Source organism: Pyxicephalus adspersus, chromosome 12 (genome assembly GCF_032062135.1).
Source record: "Pyxicephalus adspersus chromosome 12, UCB_Pads_2.0, whole genome shotgun sequence".
NCBI classification, from domain to species: Eukaryota; Metazoa; Chordata; class Amphibia; order Anura; family Pyxicephalidae; genus Pyxicephalus; species Pyxicephalus adspersus.
Window position 1 is genome coordinate 41,864,928 of NC_092869.1, and position 24,686 is coordinate 41,889,613.

Consider the following 24,686-nt stretch of genomic DNA (forward strand, 5'->3'; position numbering starts at 1 on the left):
GGTATATCAGACTATCCTTACATCCTCATCCAAGTACTTGCTTATACCCTCACAAAAACCTCTCCTTTTCTTCTTTCTTCTCTATTTTGTATCTTCTCTATTTTGTCTCTTGATCATCTGGTTTAAATTGGAGGCTAGGCACATTTTGGTGAAGCAAAGCCATATGGTGGGATCGAGTATAACTCCATTTAGTCAGGAGAATGAGCTCCATGGTTGGATCCTCTTCTAAATATTCTTTTCCTTCCTCTTTACATAAGCACCGTTATTTACCAACAGCAACATAAGCAATGTGGTACCAGACAATTGGATCAATACTGTAGCTGTGCTATGCCTGGCTTGCAAGCAGTCTTGGTTATGGCAGAGAAGGTCTGCACTCCCTTCAGCAGAATAAACACTGCAAAAAGTGTACTAGTGGCCTTGCAGAGCCAGAATGATTTCTCATTCCACAAAAATGATCTGTGGCAGATCTGTAGACACTGATTTGATTCTAATAAAAAAGGGAATCCACCACACTCTCTTAACATCATTTTAGCTATTCAACAGCAGAAATTCCCTAAAGCCCTGAAATGACAAAAATACAACATAACATCACATGTAGTTACCTGTCCCAGAAGCTAGGAGAAGATTTTGCGTGACTGTCTTGGAGAATTTTAGGTTGCCACAGACAGGTGGGCACCCAGGAATTTCGTACCCTGCAGCATAAAGGATAAACCATGGCTAAATTTGGGACATACATAACAAATATTAGAACACCACGGTTTACCGTGAACTTAAATAAAATTTGCATGAGAAGTGTATTGGTCATTTGATAATAAAGGGGCGGTAAAGGTGGGTTATGTCTCTTAAATTATGAGGACATGTTGATTTTTAAATGGAGGTCTTATGTAATGTATTCCCACCACTAACTTAGGCCATTCAAATGTAATATAGAGTATATAATAAAAAATGCCAAAACAGAGGTTAGCTTTAGTAATCACAAATTCATGTCAGGATCCTTAGCAATTCCAGAGATACAGGCAGCCAAAGTTATATGGATTTCAGTGAAAAGTACAAATTGACCCCGCTTCATTCCTGTGCCTCTTTTTTGGTCACCGAGCTTGCTCTTCATATTAGTGAACCAATCAGACGAATCGAAAAGGAATAGCCAATGTGACTTTTACAAAAAGTTGAGCTTTTGATATAACTTCAGCTGTCTCTACTTCCTGATGTACTCATTATTTTGACATTCAGTTTCCCCATAAGGTAATTTTTGCTTATGTAATTTATTATATTTTCCTCTAAATTGCCAAATTGGTGGCAGGTTTACATTTAATTACGTGCAACTATAGAAAAACAAAAAAACTTGAAGCACATATACAGTTCAAAAATACTTTTTATCATCTACCATTTAACCTTGGGCAGAATTGCAATAATCTTCCAAATCAAGAGATTTACAAAATTTTTTTAACTAGTTTAATACATTCTGTAGTTTATCAGCAAATGATGCACCACAAACAAAGCCACAGAGATTTCAAGCCCATCCAAAAATAAAAAAACACAATGCAATATTTTGGCAACCAACATTAGCATTTAGCATGACAAGACGTTATATATGTGACAAACATATATCCGAAGGAACGTAACAAAGCATGTTGCATAACTTACGCAGCCAGTATGCAAAATCTGGTCACAAAAGTGCAAAATATGGAGTTTTTATCTTAATACACAATTACACATCATTTTTTAATGAGCAAGTTGTGTTTTTTCCAGGTATGGCAATAGGCCTAAAGTTTTAAAAAGGGAGCAAAGGGCCCTCATCTTCCCTGTATGATTCCCCATCTACTTTATGATATTGTAAATGTGGCAGCAAAAATAAAAAGCAAAACTGATATCATTTCAGACCTCAGGAAATCAATTCCCAAGACATAGAAAACCCAAGTGAATGTGTTGATTACCATATCTTAGTTCTTGTAGAGCTAAATGTCAATGGCGGAGCACGGAAATCATCCTTGAATATTTTGGTAGTGTGGCCTCAACAGCCCCAATATACCGCATTGTAAAAAAAATAACAACTTTTCCCTGTCCCCTCCCGAATAATTGACCCACCTATCATCCAATTTCAGGACCTTCAATATCTAGCAGTATCAGGTAGGGAAGTCTGTGGAGCACTCTATGTGATGTAATTGTACCCTACAGAGCTCATCAGGGGCATTGAGAAGACTTGTCAACAAGCATACAGATGGATGGCTGATTGAGAAGGTCAACGCAACAGGAAATGTTGCCCAGCGGTGGGAAACTGTTTATTGTTTAATATAAAACAAATAAGTAAAGGAGTGAAGTGAGAAATTCTTAGTTTAGGCTTTTGTATAGGTGTGGGGTTTGGTGGTGGTACACTTTTTCATCATTTAGATTCCCCGTGGAAAAATTCTCCAAATAGATGGAAAGATTTTAACTTGTATAGGTATTGTGTGTAAAGAAAGTTTTTACATATTATTTGCAATGGTTTCAGCCAGCTTTGGTTTCTTGAAGACTATAAAGTAACTTTTATCTCTAGATTAGAGTTGCTAAATACGGATTTTATGGGGAATGCAGTTGAACACTTCAAACAAGCTCATAGCAGAAGACTTCCATATACTTGACTACAAGCAGTCAGTCTATAACGTAACTGTTGGGACAGCTAAAAGGCTTTGAAAGGGTGGTGGTTTGCACTGCAGGCCATGTGAACATGACCATAGAAGCTCCTTTCATCCATGCACTCTAATCCAGCCTTTCTCAACCTTTTTTACATGGTGGAACCCTTGAAATAACCTTCAGATCTTCAGGGAACCCCGGCTATATTTATTATATCCACAGCTCACAGTATAATAGTGTGATGTTAGTAGGAAGAATTCCTCTTACATTGCTGGCCATTTGGAAGAATTTCACCATTACAGATAGCCAACAAGATCATGGTGTCACTTAAAACAGCGGTCGCCAACCACTGAAAAAGTGTGGTGGTCCCATATGGACACAACCTGCCCACTCTCTAATCGCAGGCTCAGATATGCTTGCTAAACATCCTGGGGGAACAGTAGCGCAGGGCTGTGGACACAATTTTGTTGCATCCACAGCCCTGCGCTACTGTCCCCCGCAGAATTTAGCAAGCAGGTCTGAGCCTGCGATTGGAGAGTGAGTGGGTTCTGGCATCATGATGTCACTCTGGGGGAAGTTTCTACCCCTTTGAGTGACACACAGCTCCCCACGCATGCACAGTCTGGATTCCATGGATTTAGTGGTCCGTGAGGTCCAAAAGGTTGGCAACCACTGACCTAAAATGACCTAAAATGCACAAATTGCTTAAGGAACCTCAAGCAACCTTTGATGAAACCCTGGCTGAGAAACCTTCTCTACTCTATATGGTAGGTAGGTACAATATGTTAATTGAAGGTGGATAAATATGGACAATGGATAGACTATCTTGACCAGGCAACAGTTGGAAGGGTCTTACAGACCCTATACAAGGGCTCTTTGGGATCCTACCCTGCTCTCACTCCGTTCCAAGGTACAGGTTCTCCACCTATTCTGGCAGACTTTCTGATGTCCAAAAGCATCTACAACAAATGACCCCTAAAGCTCTCTGAGTATCATCAGGAATAGACCACCCTGTCCATTTGACCAATTAGAGGCCACTGAAGCCTGCGCACTTCCTGAAGGTGAGTGGGAGAGGAACCTGTTCTCCAACAGAGAGCATGAGCCATCCAAAGGACAAAAAATGTGTCAGGCAATGTCATCAATGAACTTAAGGTACAAAGACATTCTTTGCGGTTAGACACAGCATGGCGCTTGGCATTCTCTCACCCCCGCGTTCAGTTTGAAACCGGTTACCCTAGTGAGAGGTACAATTTAACAGAATTCCTTATCATCACCGCCGCTGGATCCATTCCAAATCCTACGTACATGTGTTAAAAATAAATACAATAAGGGGTAACAGTTAAGTTTCACTCGCTTTCTTTTTTTCCAGGGAAGTCAACTGAGAATTTTGACGCTGAGAGTCTGTAATCAGGAGAGGGATCATACAATGAGTGCAAGTGACTGGTGATCTGCGTGATGCCTCATTGCCGCTGTAGCCCGGTGTCAGCCAGCACATTAGCTGTCATTGGCAGACACGCAGATGAATGTGCAACTCTGCTGGCTCCGTACAGCTCTGTCAGGTAATGATCCTGGCGTGTTGAGTGAGTTATTATGAGACACAGGTGCCTCCGCTGTTGCAGGAATGCTTAGGCAGCTGAATTTTAAGAAGCTGCATTCTCTGTGAAAGTCATCACTATATGAAGAACATATATATTTTGAACAGGATAACTTTTCTTGTTTAAAGAACCTCAATCATCAGCAAAATAATGTCAAAGTATCTCTCATTTTTAGATAAAGTGGTAATGAGTTTTGGATTGAGATGTTGGGTTAGAACCAGGGCTGTATTTAGCATAATGACTGTGCCCAGGGCGGCAGGATTACATGGGAGGTGGCAGTGCCAAGCCTTCAAATTATGATAAAGGTTTTGTTTTTTGTTGCCTTCTTCTGACCACCTCTAGGCAATGGTGGACAAATTCATCAAAAGACCTGAGCGGACCTCTTAAATCCTTGGGGGGGATTAAATGAAAACGTAACTGAGAAAAAATTGTGAGCAGGCCGGTTTGTTATTGCAGAAGGGACAGTGATGAAAAATAAACTCACCTCCCTGATCACAATTTATTAATTACACTCATTAATCATGGGCACTGCCATCTTCACCTGGTTGCCCTTCAAGATTCAAATCTTCAAATATTTTTTGATTGGCTAGACCAAGAAGCTGTAACTGATTGCAAGCTTTCCTTCATTGTGCACTTAGCTTCACATGTGCAGCCCAATATACAATGCTGGGTATCCTGGCATCCGCCCTGGCTGCTGGAAGTGAATGCACATACACACCGGAGTTACGGTATTCCAGCCTGGCCAATCAAGATGTCCAATAATTGGTAACCTTGAAGACTAAGTGATGATGATGGCACAGTAAGGACAGCTGAGTGTGATTAAAAAAGATTTATTTCTGAAGGTAGATCACCTGTCCCTTCTGCAAAAAAAGGGCCTGCCTGCTCGAATTTATTTCTGATTTCGGAGCATGCTCCCTCCTGCCTGCACTAGTCTGATGAGCAGAGGATTGGGGCTTGGGATGTGTTTTTGATAGGTAAAGGATCTTTCCAAAAAATATAAGAGAGCACTTTATATTAGTCACATTTACAGTCTGCATTATATTCCTGAAAGTCCACTTTGAGGTATTAAAGAGGTACAGGGCCAACATTTTTTTTGTTTGCTTACAACCACCATGGTATAAGTTGCAGTCCCGCTTTAAAAAAAAGGTCATTTTGTGTGAAGTTTTAGCTTGCAATCGTCTTATGTTTAGCCCATCGTGCCCTGCAGAGCAATTACTGGAGGTTCAGATATATTCAACCTCCCCAGGGCAGCCCGAAAATAACAAAACCGATAGGAAATTCCTAAAGGCAGCCAGCAAAACTTTATGACATAAGAGGCGCGCTGATTTAACAAGCACGCTATTAGTTTTGCATCTTTTGAGGGCCCTAAAGCATCGCTCGATGGAGGTAAGCGATAAATAATGCAGAATATGGGCAACTGGAGGCAGAAAGAATTAGCAATTTAAAGTACAGTCCAGTAGTTTAACACAACACAGTGTGATTCCAGGTTAATAGAGTGGAGGATACAAAATACCCACAAAGGTGAATATGAAATTTACCTGCTTAGACAATGCTCACAAGAATACAGCCAAAATCATCACTGAGAACAGGAAAATTTACCCTGAAAATGGAAAACATCACCCAGAATGCAGCCTATCCATTTATTAGAGACCGGTGACATCACTGAAAATGCGGCCTATCCATTCGCTAGAGACCAGTGACATCACCGAGAATGCAGCTTATCCATTCACTGGAGGCCAGTGACATCACTGAGAATGCAGCCTATCCATTCGCTAGAGACCAATGACTTCACCGAGAATGCAGCCTATCGATTCGCTAGAGACCAGTGACATCACAATGCAGCCTATCCAATCACTAGAGACCAGTGACATCACTGAGAATGCAGCCTATCTGTTTATTAGAGACCAGTGACATCACTGAGAATGCAGCTTATCCATACGCTACAGACCAGTGACATCACCGAGAATGCAGTCTATCCATTCACTAGAGACCAGTGGCATCACTGAGAATGCAGCCTATCCATTCGCTAGAGACCAGTGACATCACCGAGAATGCAGCCTATCCATACGCTAGAGACCAGTGACATCACCCAGAATGCAGCCTATCCATGCACTAAAGATCAGTGACATCGCCGAGAATGCAGCCTATCCATTGGCTAGAGACCAGTGACATCACCGAGAATGCAGCCTATTCACTAGGTTTCCAGGCTTAACGCACATACAGAAGATATTTTATGACAAACATATTTATTTAGCAAGAACCAGGAGAATGGCAAAGAATCCCCCCTTACCTCAATGCAGAAAAAAACTATTTTTTTTAATTAAATTTTATCTCACCCATACTTGCCTTTGAAATGCAAATTCTGCTCACATAAAACAAATGCTTACAGATATGCTGATGTGAAAATGTATTCACAGCAGGAAATTTGGAAATGTTTGTCACTTAAGAGCAGCTCTGATCTTACTCAGCTATTGTAAAACATGGGTCATACAAACAGTGTATGGAGAATAAATTGTATGTTTTAAAAGCGTAATGTGGATGGGTGAGGTTTAAAAGCCGAGATCAGCATCTTCCTCAAACTCTGATTTGCTGCTCATCCGTGTTTTGCATTCACAAAAAGTAGCCTTATGGACTTATGCAGGGTTTTTATAAGAAGGACAGATCACTGTGGATTTGAGCACTGGAGATATTGTGGACCACTGAAGATCCTGACTGGTGCCGCTCTGTGATGACCGGCGGTCTGGTGTGCTACTAGCACAAGACATTTTAATCCTGTCTCTACTTCCCATGATAATTCCCCACCAACAATGCAATGGACATTAAATGAAGAAAACTGGGTAATAGTCCAAAACTAGGGATGAGCCCTGTGACAACTTTAGATTTGAGTGGATTACAAAATGGCTAAATGTTTTTGGATCTGCTACGTGATAACCATCAGCCAATTGGAGCATTTATTGCTATTTACTTTGACAATGGGCCTAGAACCCTGGTATTTACATTAGTTATAAGTCCACCAAGTATCAGGCTGTAAGCCTGGGCAGCTTTCCTGTAAGCCTTTTTACTGCACACAGCTGGCAGCGACTTCCCACCGAATACATACCAAAGGGTTCACAGCCTAACTTTGGTTCAGCTTGGACTATACTCATGTTGGCTCCGTTTGCAATGCCTTTTGGCTGAACAGAGGCAAACTGTAGAAACAACCAGAGATGATCAATGAGATGCAGGAAATGTGACTTTTATGCAAATAAAAATGACTTGAAACAGAGCCAATCAAATGCTTTAAAGAGGAACTAAACTGAAAGCTGCCAAAAAACAAAAAAAATCACTTGCCTTCAATCCCGCGGGGCAGTCCAATCCATCCGTGGGGGTCCTGTATCGGGACCTGAGCCGACACTCCGGGCACTGCCATCTTGGTCTCTTCTTCTTGGTTCTTCATCCTACGTCACCCAACCCAGGCACGAGATTGGGTGATGAAGGATGGAAAAAAAACCCGGCTATCTTCCTTCGCATGGTTTAGATTCAGAAATTTTTTTTCTTTGCACGAAAAGGCTCCTTCTGCGTACCCCCCGGATGCTCAGGCATGCACAGAAGGAGCACCCAAGAGCCTCCTGGGATGCGTGACGTAGGTATCCCTGAAGGCTTTGCACTCCCATTAGGGGCCGGTTTCACGTCAGTGCAATTTGTATAAAATACGTATGTGATTTGCACTAAAAATGAATTTTCTGCATCTTATTGACCATCTCTAGTGACAACCATAGTGCTCTCTATAAATACAATTACACCCCTAAGCCAGTCTTTCTTGACCTTTAAACATGAAGGAACCCTTGAAATAAGTTTCCAGTCTTTAGGTAACCCCTGTAGAATGTTCATTGGAGGACAGTGAGAAGAATGTCACCCTTTGGTCATCGGGGGCAATGGTAATTGACCTGAGAGGTCTAAAATGCTCATTGCTCAAGGAACCCCTAGCAACCTCTGGAGGACCCTTGGTTGGGAAACCCTGCCCTAGGCAGTGGAGGATAAAGCCAACAGTGGGACCCTATGCAGAACTGATGGGAGCCCCTGCCAAATTGACTTTGGAACCCCGTTTGCTGAGGAGGGTCCAGGGCTCTGGTGCAGTGGCACACTGTGCATCTCCCTATGTCTACCCCTGGCCCTAGGAAAGGAAGTGTGTTTTTTGCACTAGGTGCAAATAATGGAATCAAGATCACGATTGCAGGCAGCACATCCAAGAACTGGTGATCACTCTATTGCAATTCTCTTTTTGGGTTTTTACAGAGGACAGCTTACTAAACCCCAGCGTAAATCAAGCACAGAAGTTATTTCACTTCCCCCCTCTTCCCCCAACAAGTAGACGCAGCACCTGCAAATGAATGCGAACACTTTCTGCAGAGGGAGCAGATTAAAATCGATGCAGAAAAAAACTTTCATGATCTCCCATAATGATTAACAGTGGTAATAACCACCCAGGTTTACGTATCTTTTTATGAAATCAATGCATTTGTTCAGGCACCTCATCAGAATGCCATCATTAAGATGATGAATTGCCTGGTAACGCAGAGCTCCCCCGGCTTAGCATTCACCGCCACCTCTCCGAGGCTGGGAGATTCATGACCGAGATTGAATCATAAATAGTTAATGAGGAAACACCTGCTATGTTGTACACACAGAATTCAGTCAACAAATGGAAGGACTGTATTATAGTTATCAATAGAACGTTTCCATTTTCATTGAATGCAATTGTTCATTAATCCGGGTTCAATGGAGCGGCAATAATTTATAACTGTACAAGAAGATGCAATCCAGGCAAAGACACAACTCTATTGGATGTTCAGATATTGCACTATAAATCTATTATGTTCCTGTCCATGCTTTTATCTCCTTCCAGTCTGAAAATGAATTCTTTAGGGGGTCCTTTTGGCCTTCTGACCCTTTCTTGAATTGTGCTGCTTTCCAAAATCTGCCTCCAAACCAGGACATAATATTATAATGCAATCATGATGAATATATAGATCAGTACAATGTATTTCTTTACAGATGTAGGACAAACTCATTTCACTTTATTACAACAGCATTCACCCCAAAAAATTGTGTTATTTTTTAATTGACCCCCATTTATAAAAGTAGCAATCAGCAGAAAAGATTGGCTGATCCTTACTTTTTTATTAACATTAGACAGCCAAGTTCACCATATTTAAAAATGGCGATCAACCAGAACAAGATTTCATTGATCATTGTTTAGATCACCGCACTGCATCTTTGGAGGAATGGGTTTGTCACCCATGGCAGTGAAGTGTGTTAGGACTACAGATCACCTTCCCATCTTCTGTCCACTGGGGTAATCATTTGCTTTAGGTAACACAACAGACTGCTTACAGGATTTCCTATTTTCTTGCAAATTGTATATAACAAAATGCCTTCTTTGGTATATTTAGGAGATCAAAAACAGAATAATAACATATTGTTTGGGTTTATGTACAGTTTAAATATATTTTATTATCTGAATTCAAAAAATTGAAATAGTTACTGACCCTCCAGAGGTAATGTTGAACTACCTCTTAAATTGTTCAAAATATAAAGAGAGAGGTGAAAGAAAGAGGTTTCAGCTCACAGATTTTTTGGTAAAATCATTAATTATGTATTGATATAAATCCATTTTCATACATAATTATTTCACATATATTATAGTAGCATATATGCAGTTTGGTTTATACATCAACAGAATGGAGTATATTTCCTAGACAAGGATGCTCTAGCTATTACCGTGTTTGTCTTATCTGGTCCCGACGTGTTTCGCCTTCCTCAGGGGAGCTTAAGTTTAAGAACTGTATGTTGAGTTGCTAGTGCATAAGTAGACAAGGATATTACCCTTGTTTTTAGGGATCTGCATAGAAGGGGTTCCAGCGAAAATGTATAGCTGATAGATGCAGGTAAATACCCATAAAGTGCCAGGAAATATCAAGGGCATTGCCAGTGGCGTTTGTTGACAGGTAGAAGTCCTAAAAGTTCAAGGAATTGTGGTAGTGTTTAAAGGGGGCTCCAAGACAATTGACATATGGGTCTGCACACTTAGAGAGTGCTCAAGTTGAACCACATAACATCAACCTCCACAAGTCTTGGAGACTTATTCATTTATCACTGTGATTCTCCCACAACGTGAGCGCACTAAGTGGGCCGACCCATCTATCAATTGTCTTGGAGACCCCTCTAAAGGCTAAATATGAAATTGTGTGATATGTATGAAATTGGATTTATTTCAATACATAATTTATTTTACCAAAAAAATCTGTGAGCTGAAACCTCTTTCTTTCACCTTTTTCTTTACATATTTTGTTATCTGTTTGGTTCATGTTTTACTCTTTATTGTTATGATGCATTAGCTGCATGTGTGAAGCACCTTATGCAGCAGATCTTGGTATGTCCGTTATCCACCAGTGGGGAAGACCATTCTATAGCACATCTGATGGCCCTGTGTTCTGCTCCTGAACAATCCCTAGCTGTAGATCTGAATGCTGTCGAACAAACACTGGGATCTATTGGCGTCCTTTGCAATCTACCGCAGCCACATTACCTAGAACACCTTACAAGATCACTAGGAGTGAAGCTGTTGCTTTTGTTTGACTTTTTCCCTGCTTCAAATACTGTTAATCTCATGAATTGATTACCTAAATGCTCTTTAAATAAATACTAATTTTACCCCCCCAAAAAAAATAAAAAACTTTTGACCAACCTTGACATACCCAAATCCTCTTCCTAATCCCCCCTTCAGAACCTGCAGAACACAGTGGGAGGGGATCATTGCTGTCAATCCATGGAGCAGCGGACAGGTGTTCTTTGCAGGCATAACATGTAAATTTGACAACCGTGTTCTGAATTCAGGAGCAGTGCAGCATTGTTGCCACCCTAGCACAGGTAAATGAGATGTGCCGCACTGCTGACTGAGGGAAAGGAAAGCAGTACAAGGTTCCGACCATTTTTTATGCTGTGGCTAGATGGTGAAGCAGAAGCAACATATCAGGGGTGCCGAGTCCTAGCCACTCACACTGGTATATTAGCCATTCTCATAAATCCTGGCACCAGCACACAGAGCAGCCGGGAAGAGGAACAGTTTAATACTATAGCCTCTGATATGACTGTTTTTGGAATACAAATATGAGCCTCCCCCATCCCCATTTTCGCAGTAGCATTGGGCAGAACGGACATTGTTTTTGCCCTGTTGTCTATTATCTCTTTGCAATTTATCAGCCAGACTGAAGGTGCAAATCTTGGCTTTTCACAAGTTATTATATGAAACAAGGCTGTTGCTGCAAAAACGCCCAGAGCCAGATGCAGAGTCATATTACTTCTGACATGCGTTAATGGCATTAATTTAGTGCAGGAAATTAGCCTTCCGTTTAAATTCTGTCCAGCGACATAATAAAATTCAGCCAAATGTTTGATATAATTGTCTGTTTTTGCAGGTGAGCAGTCCACTTCCTTTTCTGTTTTCTATTTGTTACAAAATAATCAACAGCTGAAGATAATATTGTAATGTATAGTTTGTTATGGATGCCATTCATGGAGTTCAATGCTTCCTGGCAATAATGCAATGTAAGAGATCATGAAAGATGATAAAAAGAAAAAGCAGCCTTTCCCAAGCAAGAATCCATTGATGGTGTTCTTTAAGAGGCGGCGATAGATTATCCTTCATTATTTGTTGTCCTGTAACATATCACACAAGACCAGTGAATCTTCTCCCCTGGTCTCTCGGTTGGCTTTCTTTTTTAATCAGAAGTTCATTGAACTTTAAGAGTTCTCCCAAAAGTTACTAGGAGGTTGCTCAAACAATAGCCATTGTGAATTGGTTATCCCTGCCTGCTGTTGCCTATACTTGGTGGACATGAAACCACTGAGACTCATCTTCATGCAGACTTTTTCAAATAGATTTCTATTGAACTCTTCTAGATCAGTGTTTCTCAACCTTTTTATTATGGAGGAACTCCTTGAAATAATTTTCCGATCTTTAGGGATCCCCAACTATAATTATTATATCCACACATAAGTGTGGTGGTCAGTGGAAAGAATTCCTCTTACATTGCTGGCCATTGGAAAGAATGTAACCCTTACAAAAAAGCAAAAAGATCATTGGTGTCACTTAAACTGACCTGAGAGGCACAAACTGCTCATTGCTCAAGGGATCCCCAGCAACTTCTGGAGGAACCCTGGTTGGAAAACTCTGTTCTAGGGTTCCTGACAAAATAATTGGTTACCATTGATCTCCATTGTCTAGAGTTTACCACATTCCCCCAAATGACCATCACAAGTGCCAACAACTATTAGTTTTGGATAGACTAGCAAAGGATTAGAATCCTCATCAAGTTTTTATTGCTGTCCATGCCTCCCATTTTTCCATCCTGGATTTTTCTCTATTTGTTCCAGTGACCATTGCCACAGAAAAGGTGCACACAGTGGATCGGACATTCACCAAGCATTCTCCAATTGGGAATCTTTCAGGTCCATGTGCTTCCAATTTTAGTCATTAATCACCCACTAGTGAATGTTTGGTGAACTTCAAAATGACTGCTTTACAAACAAACTAGTTTGTTAAGAAAATCTTCCAATTGTTCTAGTCTGTTCTGGTGACAACTTTCCTCACTTTTCAGATAGATCTTCCCACTTCTCATTGCATTGCTGGGACTTTAAAGCAAAGAAAAAATCTCCCCAATATGAGCCAGCCATAAAAAAAAAAAAATGACGGGTTGATGTACATTGCACATCATCGTCATCCTCCAATGCTGCATATCGTGACATCAATAGGGCAGACCAGCAGTCAGACATAACAAAGGATTAAAAAAAGAGGAAAGTTATATTTTATTGAAAAAAATATACCGGGTATGGTATACTCAATGTCATTTTTAAAGGTTTGCACCTACTGTCATCACAGTAAAAAAACTCCAGCCCACACACATCTTACTGGCAGACCATGCCCTTAAATGCTACAACTTCACTGGTTTCCAACCACTACAGATATTTGACTGGTCAGATTAGTTGAATACCTTTACCCCCTGCCATATGCAATGGTTTCTTCCACTAGCTTGTACTTTCTGTATGGACATGGACCAAAAGAAGAATGGGGGGGGGGGGGGGGGTTCACCTTCCCAGGGAGCACTGAAGCAGCAGTGTTTAGAAACCTACTGGAGGGGTTATATATTTGTAGATGTACTGCCATGGTTTAAGAAGACCGTCTTTTTTTTTTTTTTTCCTTTTGTTTCAAATTTGCTGACCCCAAAGTTCCATTAGAAAAACTTGAGCCAATACCTAGTTAACAACAGCAGTCACAACCAGTGTTGTCCAATGCTCAAATACCCGTCCCCATTTTGTTATATCCGTATGCTTTTTTTAAAATGGAAAATGACAGACGGGATGAATAAAATTCACACACTGTACTAGATCTAATTGAGACTTTTGCCCGGTCTCCGGTGATCCCAATTTTCAGTATATTTGCAGTATATTAACCGATGTGTAATGCTGAGTGTACATGCAGCGATCTGCTCCTTGAGCTCTTGCTAATATAGACTCAGTCACTAGGGTAACCCTATTTTAAACAAAAGCAGCGGAATAATGATTTACTGTTGCCATGGCACTCGATAATCCTGCAAGACAATGGTTGACAGCAGTTGACTTGCTGGGGTCATGTGGTATCACGGCTGCTCCTCACAACAAAGGCTTGCACATCGCCAGAAAGAAAATTGCAATTATCACAGTTTCTTTTTTTCAGTCACTGTATGCTCTTAATTAGTTCATAGTAAGAAGGGGCATATAGGTAGCATTAACGTGCAGAGCTGAATAAAAGGATTTCCATGTAATCAAATCCTTAAAACTATAGTGGGAATGGTGGAAGGGCAGCGGAGGCAGCTGTCTATACAATTTTGTACAGGCACGTAAGCCACCATTGAGTGTACCTTTGAGGTCTGCTCATGGGATCCATTCTGTTCTGTGGATACCCAGGCTGAATAGGAAGACAGTAAAAGGTTTCTTCTAATACATCAAATGTAACGCCCATGTGTTGCAACAAGTAATAATGCAGCTGCCGGCTTTCCTTGGATGAATACATTGGCTGCCAAAATCCAAAAAGTTCCAAATTAATCTTGGAAATCTATGCTTACCTTGATACCAATATAAATTCTAAGCAAGAATATATACGATGCAATTGAAACCTACGGAGCAATTACGATAAAACAAACCACTCTGGAAACCCTTGAAGGGCTTGTGTTCCCAGGAGATTTTTGGTAATCCACACACACATAAACATTCAGGTCACACAAGTCAATGAGGATGCAAAAGTCGCTCAGCAAGTTCTCCAAGGTGTCTCAGATATAAATCCTTAGAAATTGCGCACATTTGCATTATTGCTCTGGAATGTCCTCTTGATGGTGACATTGGTGGACCATGTAGTCTCCATCAGTGGTACATGAACACAACTGGTAACAGAGGGTTTTTCCCTAAGCAATGCTACTGAGAGTCAGAGACAGAGAGTTGCAATGGCCACCCAAATATCCCACATTAGCTTCAGTCCTAATAAAACCATACAATACTCTTTCTCTGTACACAGCAAGTAGCTGCTGATATGGAATCAACCAGCACCCTGCCACTTGTATCCAATATAAACAATAGCTGTAAGCCCATAGTCAAGGTATTAGGTGGTGGGGCCATCTACTGGCCATTGGTAAACCCAGGGTGGGGGGGACTTATTGGCTGGTTGTTGTTTAGTGGTGATCCTGTCCCAAATGACCACCAAGCAACGTCCATCGTACACAGTGGACTGGACCGGCAGGGAGATTCTTGATATTGTACTCACCAAGCAACACCACATCATCATCCCTTCATTGGAAGTGCAAAAAATAACCCTTATGGTAGTATCATGAGGAATATTTCTAAAGCAAACTGCAAGTTTAAGTGAACTGAAATTCTATTAACATGGTAAAGCCTATGTGAGGTTTGATTTTTGTGGTTTACATATAGGTAAATGTTACAATTTTATTTGTAGACAACAGGTGGCGCTTTAGGCTGTTTACAGAGATCTATAGCTCAAGAAGAAATATATATACACAAGAGAATGAGCCAAAGCAATGCCAATCTCCAATCCTCTTTCTATAGCTCTGTCGGAGGTTTCAGTCTGAGACAGATTGATTGGGTAGAGATAAGTAGTGCTGGTCTCTCTTGTTTTCCCAGCCATGTGTTGGCTCTCTATGAAATGTTTATTGGTGAAACAAATCTTGTATTTGTACACACCTATCAATAATTGGCTTAACAAAATTGACTAATATGGGTTTGACTGCTGCCTAATTAGAAGATGTGAGCCCAATTTATATCTACAAGGCGACTCACTGATACAAATATGTACAATATTAGTTTTTGGAACACAAGTTGAAATATTTATTCCAGGTCAGAATCCACAAGGTAATAAGGGCTAAGGGTAATCCCCACAGTGTACAGAACATGAAGAAGTTATCAATAAGATTAAAGATGGCTGCGATATAAGAAACAAGATGATATCTTAACACCACCTTGCAGTTCCCAATCCCTTTTATCTCTTGTATACTGCTCAATAAACTTTTCAGATACAATCACAGTGTTACAAGGATTTGCATTTGCTTAGCATTAAATAAGAGGCAGTTTGTATGGCTCTCCCAGAGCATCTCTCCACACTTTCATTTTTAGAACAAATAAAACTTTGAAAAAAATAATCTTGTTTCATGCTGGATTTTGTTAAAGCTCTTAAGTGTTCCAACTACACCCGTTCAAGAGTATGGACTGCGCATCCCTGAATAAGTAGAATTTTTTCTTCCAAGTCACCAGCCGGCCCCTCCCTTCCTTTTGGACCATTAAAATATAAACAATTAAGTTTATTTACCCTAAAGGCAGACATGTTGCTCTTTGCCAGGTAGATTTATTAAACATCTCCAAGCCTGGGGAAGATAGACTATCATCGGTGACCCTCAAAATCTGGAATAGATAACTGTCAGTCATCAAATGTTTTCAGTCCTGGATAAGAATCATTCCAGTTTAGTTGGATCACCCAAGTTAACCCACAATAGTCCTATCTTCTCCAGCCCTGGAGAGCTTTGATAAATCAGACCTAACGTGTCTGATTTATTAAATCTCTCCAAGACTGGAGATTATTTTAGGAGAACCTTGGAATGGATGTTTTAAAAATGTTTTTGCTATTTGCCATTAGCTGGCACTAGGGATGAGCGAGCGAATTTTTAAAATTCGATCTTGCGGAGAATTGGGCCATTCTCCCTTACCGAACATGTAAGCAAGAACGACCTGTGTAAATTCAGTCGTTGAGATCAAATTTTTTGGGACCTGCAAAAGCAATTAGAAGAGGGGAGCTGACAGCTCCGCTCCCCTGATTGCTCTTGCAGCCCTGTAGTATGTGTTCTTGGATAGAGGTTCTCTATCCAAGAACACAGAAGTCCCGGGGCTGTGCTCATCATGAATAAATGCAGCATTCCCACGGCTGCATTCATTGATGAGCACAGCCGTGGGACTCACACTGACAGGAGGAGAACCGCGGCTGCATTCATGAATGCAAGCTCTCATTTACCTCTAGTCCTGGGGGATTGCACACAGGAGGATTCCCACGGCTGCATTCATAAATGCAAGCTCTCATTTACCTCTAGTGCTGTGGGATTGCACACAGGAGGATTCCCACGGCTGCATTCATGAATGCAGCTGCCGTACTCCTCCTGACTCCCTGGGCACTAGAGGTTAAATGAGGGCTTGCCCTCATTTAACTTCCACTGCTGGGGACCGGGCACAGGAGGATTGCAGCCGCGGGACTCCTCCTGTAATGATTTCCTCGATCTTGCGATGGGTCCACGAAATCGGTTCGCACAAGTTTTGAGAAAATTTCGCGAGAATGTCAGAAGCATTCCCACTCATCCCTAGCTGGCACATGTTTTCAATCCTGGACCAGTTTCATTCTAAATTTGCTGGATCACCCTGGTTCCCCCATGATAGTCTATTTGCATTTGGGACCCCCCTAAACAAACCATTAGGGCACTTGTTCCATAATCCTGATATTTAAATAACAAAATATAATTTCCCTTAAGCTTTTATGCTCATCCACCTCCAGTCAGCATATTATTTGATTTATGTTTTGTGAGGGATCTCATTAAAGCGGTGTGTTTAGCGATGACTGTGCATGCCCTGGAAGCCGCCTGAGCTTTAAAGGAAGATTACTTTTATACAATGAGTTCCAGGTCTACTTCTACATGGTAGGTAAATTATCTTGAAATAGGAAACAATGTAAAAAAAAGAACATTGAAAACTATTTAAAGCCTAAGTCCAGCTCTTGCTAAAAATAACCTAATAAAAAAGCGTCGGCAGCTGTTCTATTCTGCTCAGCCTTTTTATTTGCTTTGCCCTGCACATTTACCTATTCACAGATCTGGAGCTGCCAAGTGACACCCAACCGATTTCCCTGCAAGCTTCTAGATGTCATGGGTGCTCCTTGGATTCACATGGGAATGCTGGAGAGAACATTGCTCAGTGCTTTTTTTGGAGTTAGGATCCATCCACCTCTAAAATTTGATTAGGATCTGTAATCTCTCTAAACCAAGGACACCTGATAAAGTTTTTGCTGTAAGGGACAATAGGGAGGAGGATCTGTTCCCAAAGTTTGGTTTTAAAGACACACTTTGGGCAAATGATTAAAAACACAGTTGAATTACATCACTGTTTATTCTGATGAAGAACTCCTGATCTAATGCAGCTAACTTTGGGACTCTATAACACATATGCCACCCTACAAAACTAAGAAAGAGGACATCTCTGCTTCAGCTTTGCAGTTTCCTATATTACCGGTATTGTACAATGGTGAGAAAGCCACTTCATTGTCCACCCTGCAGGCTAAAGGCAAGAAAGCTGCAAACTTTATCTGGTATGGAGTGCAGCGACCTGCTTGGCTATACGGGGCAACAGAGATTTACAACACTGCTTGAAGAGGTCCAATGCATTATTTAGAATGGAAAAAATACTCAGGTCAAGCTTTTGGTCCAAGCGTTTCCTCTGAAATACACCCATAAGGGAGGACCATCTGCACACTCTATATTAGATCTATCTAATATTTCTTAGGAATACACAGATATCCAGAATGCCCCTCGTATTACTATATTATATAGATATATATTTCTATATGGATAGCTCTCCAGATATCTCCATTCTGTGCACTGTGATTACTCCACTACAGATAAACATCAGAAAATAGCTACTTAGAAGGACTTTGCACACAGTGCGGATCACCCTCCGGGGCCTAATGGAATCAAGTACCCAGCCAACCAGAATCCCATTAATTCATTCACTGTTGAGGCATTGCTAAAGCTGTAATTGCACCTAGGAGACTGAAGCCTTGGAATGACCCCTTTGCCAAATCTCCCGCAGAAAAAGTACAAATGCCTAAAGTAGATGTAACTCTTAACTAGTTAAAATTTACTTTGCTAAATGTGTATCAAATAAACTGTCATTTCATTTCCCAAACAATATTATGTACAACTCACACAATACTGTGTTCACCCTTTTTCCATGTCAGTGGTGCTTATGCATCCTTTAGCTAATATTAGCAGGCATACCCATCCGAAGGCCCCCCCATCAGCTGTACATCATTGTTCTTGAACATGTCTCTGATAGTGGCAATGCCCCATGGTGTAGGTTGGCACGATTGCTTACAATCACTTCCACACAAATAGACAGGGGGATCTGATTCCTGAATGGAAGGGTCTGGCGTAATATATTTGATAATACAATCATGTAATCCTGATTGAAGTTAACCCTAGAAGTTTCTCGACCTTTTGAACATGGGGAAACCCTTGAAATAATTTTCAGATCCTTAGGTAATCACAGCTATAGTTATTATATCCACAGATCACAGTATATTACCATGGTGGTCAGTGGGAAGAATTCCTCCTACATTGCTGGCCATTGGAAACAATGTCACCCTTACAGATAGCCAAAATGATCATTGGTGTCACTTACCCTGACCTGAGAGGTACAAAGTGCTCAATGCTCGAGGACCCCCCTATAAACCTAGGAACTCTGTTTGAAATACATTGCCTTGGGGAGTCTTTTATAAGGATGAGCGAGCGAGTTTTTAAAACTTGATTTTGCTGCAAATTCGGTCGTTGCCGCTTACCGAAATTGTAAGCGAGAATGTAAATTCGCCAATTGAGCTTGAATTAAAAAAAAAAATGCCGAGTGCATTAATTGATCTGCTCAGTGTGTGATCCCCAGCACTAGAGGGTAAATGGGTTACAAGTTTCCCCATTCCACAGCCAATCAGGGAGCACTAGAGGTTTTAAATAGGATCGCAAACAGGATTCCCAGAGCTAGAATAATTGCAGCTCTGAGAATCCACTGCGATCCCGGGGCACTAAAAATTAATCTTTTACTTCTATAACAGGTTTCACAAAATCGGTTTGCCGAAATTTTGTGGAACCATCGGAAGTTCGAGGAACTTTTCGCGAGAATGCCAGAGGCATTCTCGCATATCCATAGTCTTTCATTCCAAACTGAATTTTCCATTGCAGGGAATGCCTAAAAACAAGTATCCTAGTGTAGACTTCTGGGAAAATCAATGAAGCAATTACACAAGCTAGAACTTCACATACTCTAATATGTACAGGACGCCCCAGAATGCCATATTGCATTGAATATTATATGACAGTTTTTAGAAAATTACAGTGGCTGCAGACTAAAATAGAATAGTCATTTTTATTAAAATTAGTAATTGTAAATGATATATTCTTAAAAGAAAGTGGAGATCCTTTAATACAATATTGAATAATGATGGGAGGCTCAGCTCCAGATAGAAGCTCAACTGAAAGTAGGAATACAGTCCCAGTGTTAAAATTGTAAGCAGGGAGGATTTTTATTGTGGCAGGGACAGGCAGCAAGCCTGATTTATTAAAGCTTTCCAAGGCTGGAGAGGATACACTTTCTTCAGTGTAGCTGGGCGATCCAGCAAACCTAGAATAAATCTGGTCCAGGATTAAAAAAATTTGCTAGCAAATGACTTTGAACAAATCCATTCCAGGTTTGCTGGATCATCCAGCTTCACGGATGAAAGTGTATCCTCTCCAGCCCTGGAGAGCTTTAATAAATCAGATCCAATGTTCTTAATTAATTTTTCCTTTAAATAAACTGAGCGGGCATGGATAGGACGCCAGGATATGCCAGGTATCCCAGCAGCACTGAATGAACTCCCACCAGCATGTATTTTTCATGCCAAGTCAATCAAGATGGTCAAAGATCCAATCCCTGGAAAATGACCAGATGAAGATAGTGGCTCCTGTGATAGAGCTAGGACAGGTGAGTCTAAATAAAAATTGTGATCAGGCAGGTAAGGTATTTTATAGCAGAAGGGACATCACCTGCCCTTTCTGCAATACAGAACTTGCCTGATCACACATTTAGTTTATTTTTAGGGTTTAGTTCCGCTTTGGTCCTTTATTTAGTGAATGAGAGCCTCCTAGCAAAGGTGGACTTGGAAGTTTAAAAACTGTCCATGTAGGCACCAAACACTGACACTTTTTTGTTATTTGCACTCATTTACAAACTCAGTTAACTGCCACGTGATGTCTAACTCCATTTTAGAGGAATGACAGCCCCTACTGTGAAGAAGCCCATTTATCTACCGCTCAATTGGAAGAGCTTAAAAGATTAGGACCTGTGCTGGCTGCCAAATGCTCCCCGGGTGCCCTGGTGAGAAGTTCTAGAGAATAAAAAAACTTTGTTATCAAGTAGCTCTCTTCTGATGTGTGAAATGAATGATTATAATGCAAGGGAAGAGAGTTTCTCATGGTATCCCACCCTGGAGTGTATATCTGCTGCCCTTCTATTGTAGGAAAGGGTAATTAGACAAACCAGTGCTAATTTTAGTGCTGGTAGTAACTTTAGTGCTGGTAAACTACCCCAAAAATTCTGAAGAGCCACCCCAGGTCCAAGATGCCATGGAAGCCCCCAAAACTCAGAATTTCTTATAGTTTGGAAGACTAGGAATTGGGGCTAGCCCCCCCAAGGCTGGAAAGGATAGGCTTTCATGGTAGAACCTGGGAGGTCCAGCAAACATGGAATGAATCTGGTGAAGGATTGAAAACCCAATTTCTCCCATGATAGTCTATCTTCTCGAGTCTGGGAGAGCTTTAATACATCAGACAGAATGTAATGATCAAGAGCCAACTGCAGGTCCAAGATACCATGGAAGCCCCAAAAACTCAGAATTTCTAATAAATTATCAGACAGAATGTAATGATCATCCAATCCTCCTCGCCAATCAGAATAATCTGCACTGATATTAGTAATGATTATTAATACATTCTGGGGTACTACACCAAAGGTGACATCACTTAACAGCAGAAATATTTTACTGTACAAAAAATGGTGCCCTGCACCCAAACGGATAAAGCTCAGTGATGAAGAATGGAGCAATAATTGTGCAAATTTTTGTTGTTACACATTTGATATAGAAATCATTTTTTAAATTTAATGCCTAAATGGATGATAACTAATAAATAATTAGACATTAATGATAAACTGGTCAACCAATTGGCAGCCCGAGCAGGCCTGCATCTGTCCCCCCCATCCAGCAGTCAGACTATTGCTGGAAGCTTTCCCAAGATAGTGATTGTGCCGGGCCGTATGTAACTAAAATGCTTCCCATCAGACCTGAAAGATGAGTAAAGTGAATGAGGATAAAATCTCCACCAATCCACTTATATTTGGGATCATTGAACACCATCACTCTGAATTTGAATGAATCCAAAATGAACAAAGATGGGTGGGAATGGGTGAAGAATCTGCAACCATGTACTCCTCTCTAGTGAAGATTCTGGCCAGGGGAAACAAAGCATAGAGAGCTAACCAGGGGCCACAAAGAGATCACAGACCGAACCAGGGCAAAAAGAAAGTGTGAAGAGTCCAGGGGACACCGACCATGCAGAGACCACAGCCAGGGAGCCAAGTATCTATACGAGTGCAAGGGACGAGGACTATGGGTTGGTACTTTGGGTAGATGGCTGTTGAGTTTTGCTTTAGGGGTATCCCAATTGGTACCGAGCGTAGGATCAATCCAGGTATTTTTGCATGCCCTGGCACATCTACACTAGTCAGTAAATTACAAACGTGACTGCAAAAAGAAAAATACCGGAGAGCCCTGCTTGGTCTGCAGTGGGAAACCCCCAATCACTTTCCTGTATGACTCACCTTGCTTTCAGGAAAATCTCGGGCAATTACAAGCCAGTGTGAGTAAGGCCAATAAATTCTAACGCTGTACACAAGGCAGCAATCTCAAGCTGCAGACAAGGAACAGCATATACCTATTAGGCTTCTTCATACATTACAACGCTAAACTCCAAGCTGAAATACTGCAATGCTAATATACTTTAATTTAGTGATTATAAATAAACTGTGCATGCACCAAAATCCTTTACATCCACCGGTATTACATTGTGAATGTATTGGTTGTGTGCTGTACTGAGAGAAGAGATATGGGAAGGAATCAAGCAGACCCACCGACTACAAGCAGCCAACCTGCCAGAGGGGGCAGATACAAGACCAGTCACCCCGCATAGGGGGAAAAAAGTAGAAGTAGTCGGTCTTTATTATAGCTCCTGCACAGAAGCAAAGGTTTATACTAGAGTACTATACAGATATGCTAGAAATGCACAAAGCATACAAAAAATGTCTTTTTAGACAATTTTTGCTCATTCCAAAGTTCAACTTTAAATGTGTGCAAACTGTAAATCTGTTTTTCAGTAAGTCCTACATATTGCCACAGGTTTCCCACTTGAAGACCTCGAAAGCCTTTAAAATTAGTAGCAGCATGGTCAGCCTAAAGTTTGCCTTATGTTGGGCTGCCCATCAGGTAACCAAGAGGCAAATACAGACTTATACACACCAACTGAGAAGTGAAGGAGCTTGCATGGTAGGCTGGCAATGCTGCTGCTCATTGAGAAGCAGCAAATTGAAATTTGCTCCTAGCAGGATCTCCAGGTAAGAAACTTTACAAAAAAATCCACAACAAATGAAAACTGTATGCAATAGGACATAATGGCAAAATCCTGAAAAAGGTGTGCAAAGACTTTAAAGTGTTATTTTAGTAAGTAGCCATAAGCCGTAAGGGACACAGTCAGATCCAGGTGTCACATCAAATAAAAAACCCAACTTTCCACCTCCATCAAATTCTTAAAGTGAATCTGCATTGCCAGTCATGAACTCTCCATTTCAAAAGAGATTGAGGCTGGAGACGGCTAGCATTTTCCCAATAAACTTGGCAATGTCTGGTAGTGGGGGCTTCATTGTTACACAAGATTATATAAGATTTAAAATGTCCCAAAGTGATTGTTATATCTGCACTATTTATATACTAGTTACAATGCTGTGATGAGCTATAAAATGAATCGCAGCCGAGAGAACCATCAGATATTAGACCGTAAGCAAAGCTGATATGGGATCAAAGTCCACCAAGTTCAGACTATAGAAATTCTAGCATTGTTAATCCAGAAGAATGGAAAAAAATAACCCCAGGGAGGCAGCAGTCAATTAAACCTCACAGTGGGAGGAAAAAAATAATCCCTTCTTGACCCAGCCAATAGCGGCCAGATTATTTCTCACGATCGAATGCAAATGCTTCCTACTAATTACAGATAAAGATGCAATGTCTGGAAAGTTTAATGCTATCTACAGTCAAATTGAAATCAAATTGGCATCACCTTCCTTGGCGGAGGGAACATTGTGAAAGTATAAATTACATTTTGCAGCAGAAAGTAGTTTACCCTGCTGCCACTTCCCAGTAGTGCCTCTGCAGCTCAGATCACCCTGCACCACCCTCCCAGCAATGACTCTGCACTTCAGATCACCTTGTTCCACCGTCCTAGCAATGACTGCAGCTCAAATTACCCTTCTCAACCCTCCTATCAACAATGACTCGGCAGCTCAGATCACCCTGTTCCACCCTCCTAGCAATGACTCTGCAGTCTAGATCACCCTGCACCTCCCTTTTAGCAAATATTCTGAAGGTCCGATCACCCTGTTCCATCTTCCTGGTGCTGAGTCAGTAGCTCAGATCACCCTGCTCCACCCTCCTAGCAATAACTCTGCAGCTCAGATTACCTTGTTCCATCCTCCTAGCAATGACTCAGCAGCTCAGATCTCCTTGTTCCTTCCTCCTAGCAATGACTCTGCAGTCTAGATCACCCTGCACCTCCCTTTTAGCAAATATTCTGAAGGTCCGATCACCCTGTTCCATCTTCCTGGTGCTGAGTCAGTAGCTCAGATCACCCTGCTCCACCCTCCTAGCAATAACTCTGCAGCTCAGATCTCCTTGTTCCTTCCTCCTAGCAATGACGCTACAGCTCTGATCACCTTGCCCCTCCCTTCTAGCAATGACTCGGCAGCTCAGATCACCCTGTTTCACCTTCCCAGTAGTGAGTCAATAGCTCAGAT

The 24,686-nt window shown here is 41.2% G+C and overlaps 1 protein-coding gene across 3 annotated transcripts in view; it reads right to left on the reverse strand.

The window, feature by feature from the left end:
* BEGAIN (brain enriched guanylate kinase associated) overlaps positions 1-24,686 on the reverse strand; it is a 125,194-nt gene that overhangs the window by 70,951 nt on the left and 29,557 nt on the right. For 2 of the 3 annotated variants that reach the window (XM_072427441.1, XM_072427439.1), the window contains exon 3: positions 603-692. The exons of the other annotated variant lie outside the window; for it this stretch is intronic. In XM_072427441.1, the coding sequence (XP_072283542.1) occupies positions 603-692 (90 nt within the window). The remainder of the gene's footprint in view (positions 1-602; positions 693-24,686) is intronic. 3 annotated transcript variants of the gene reach the window in all.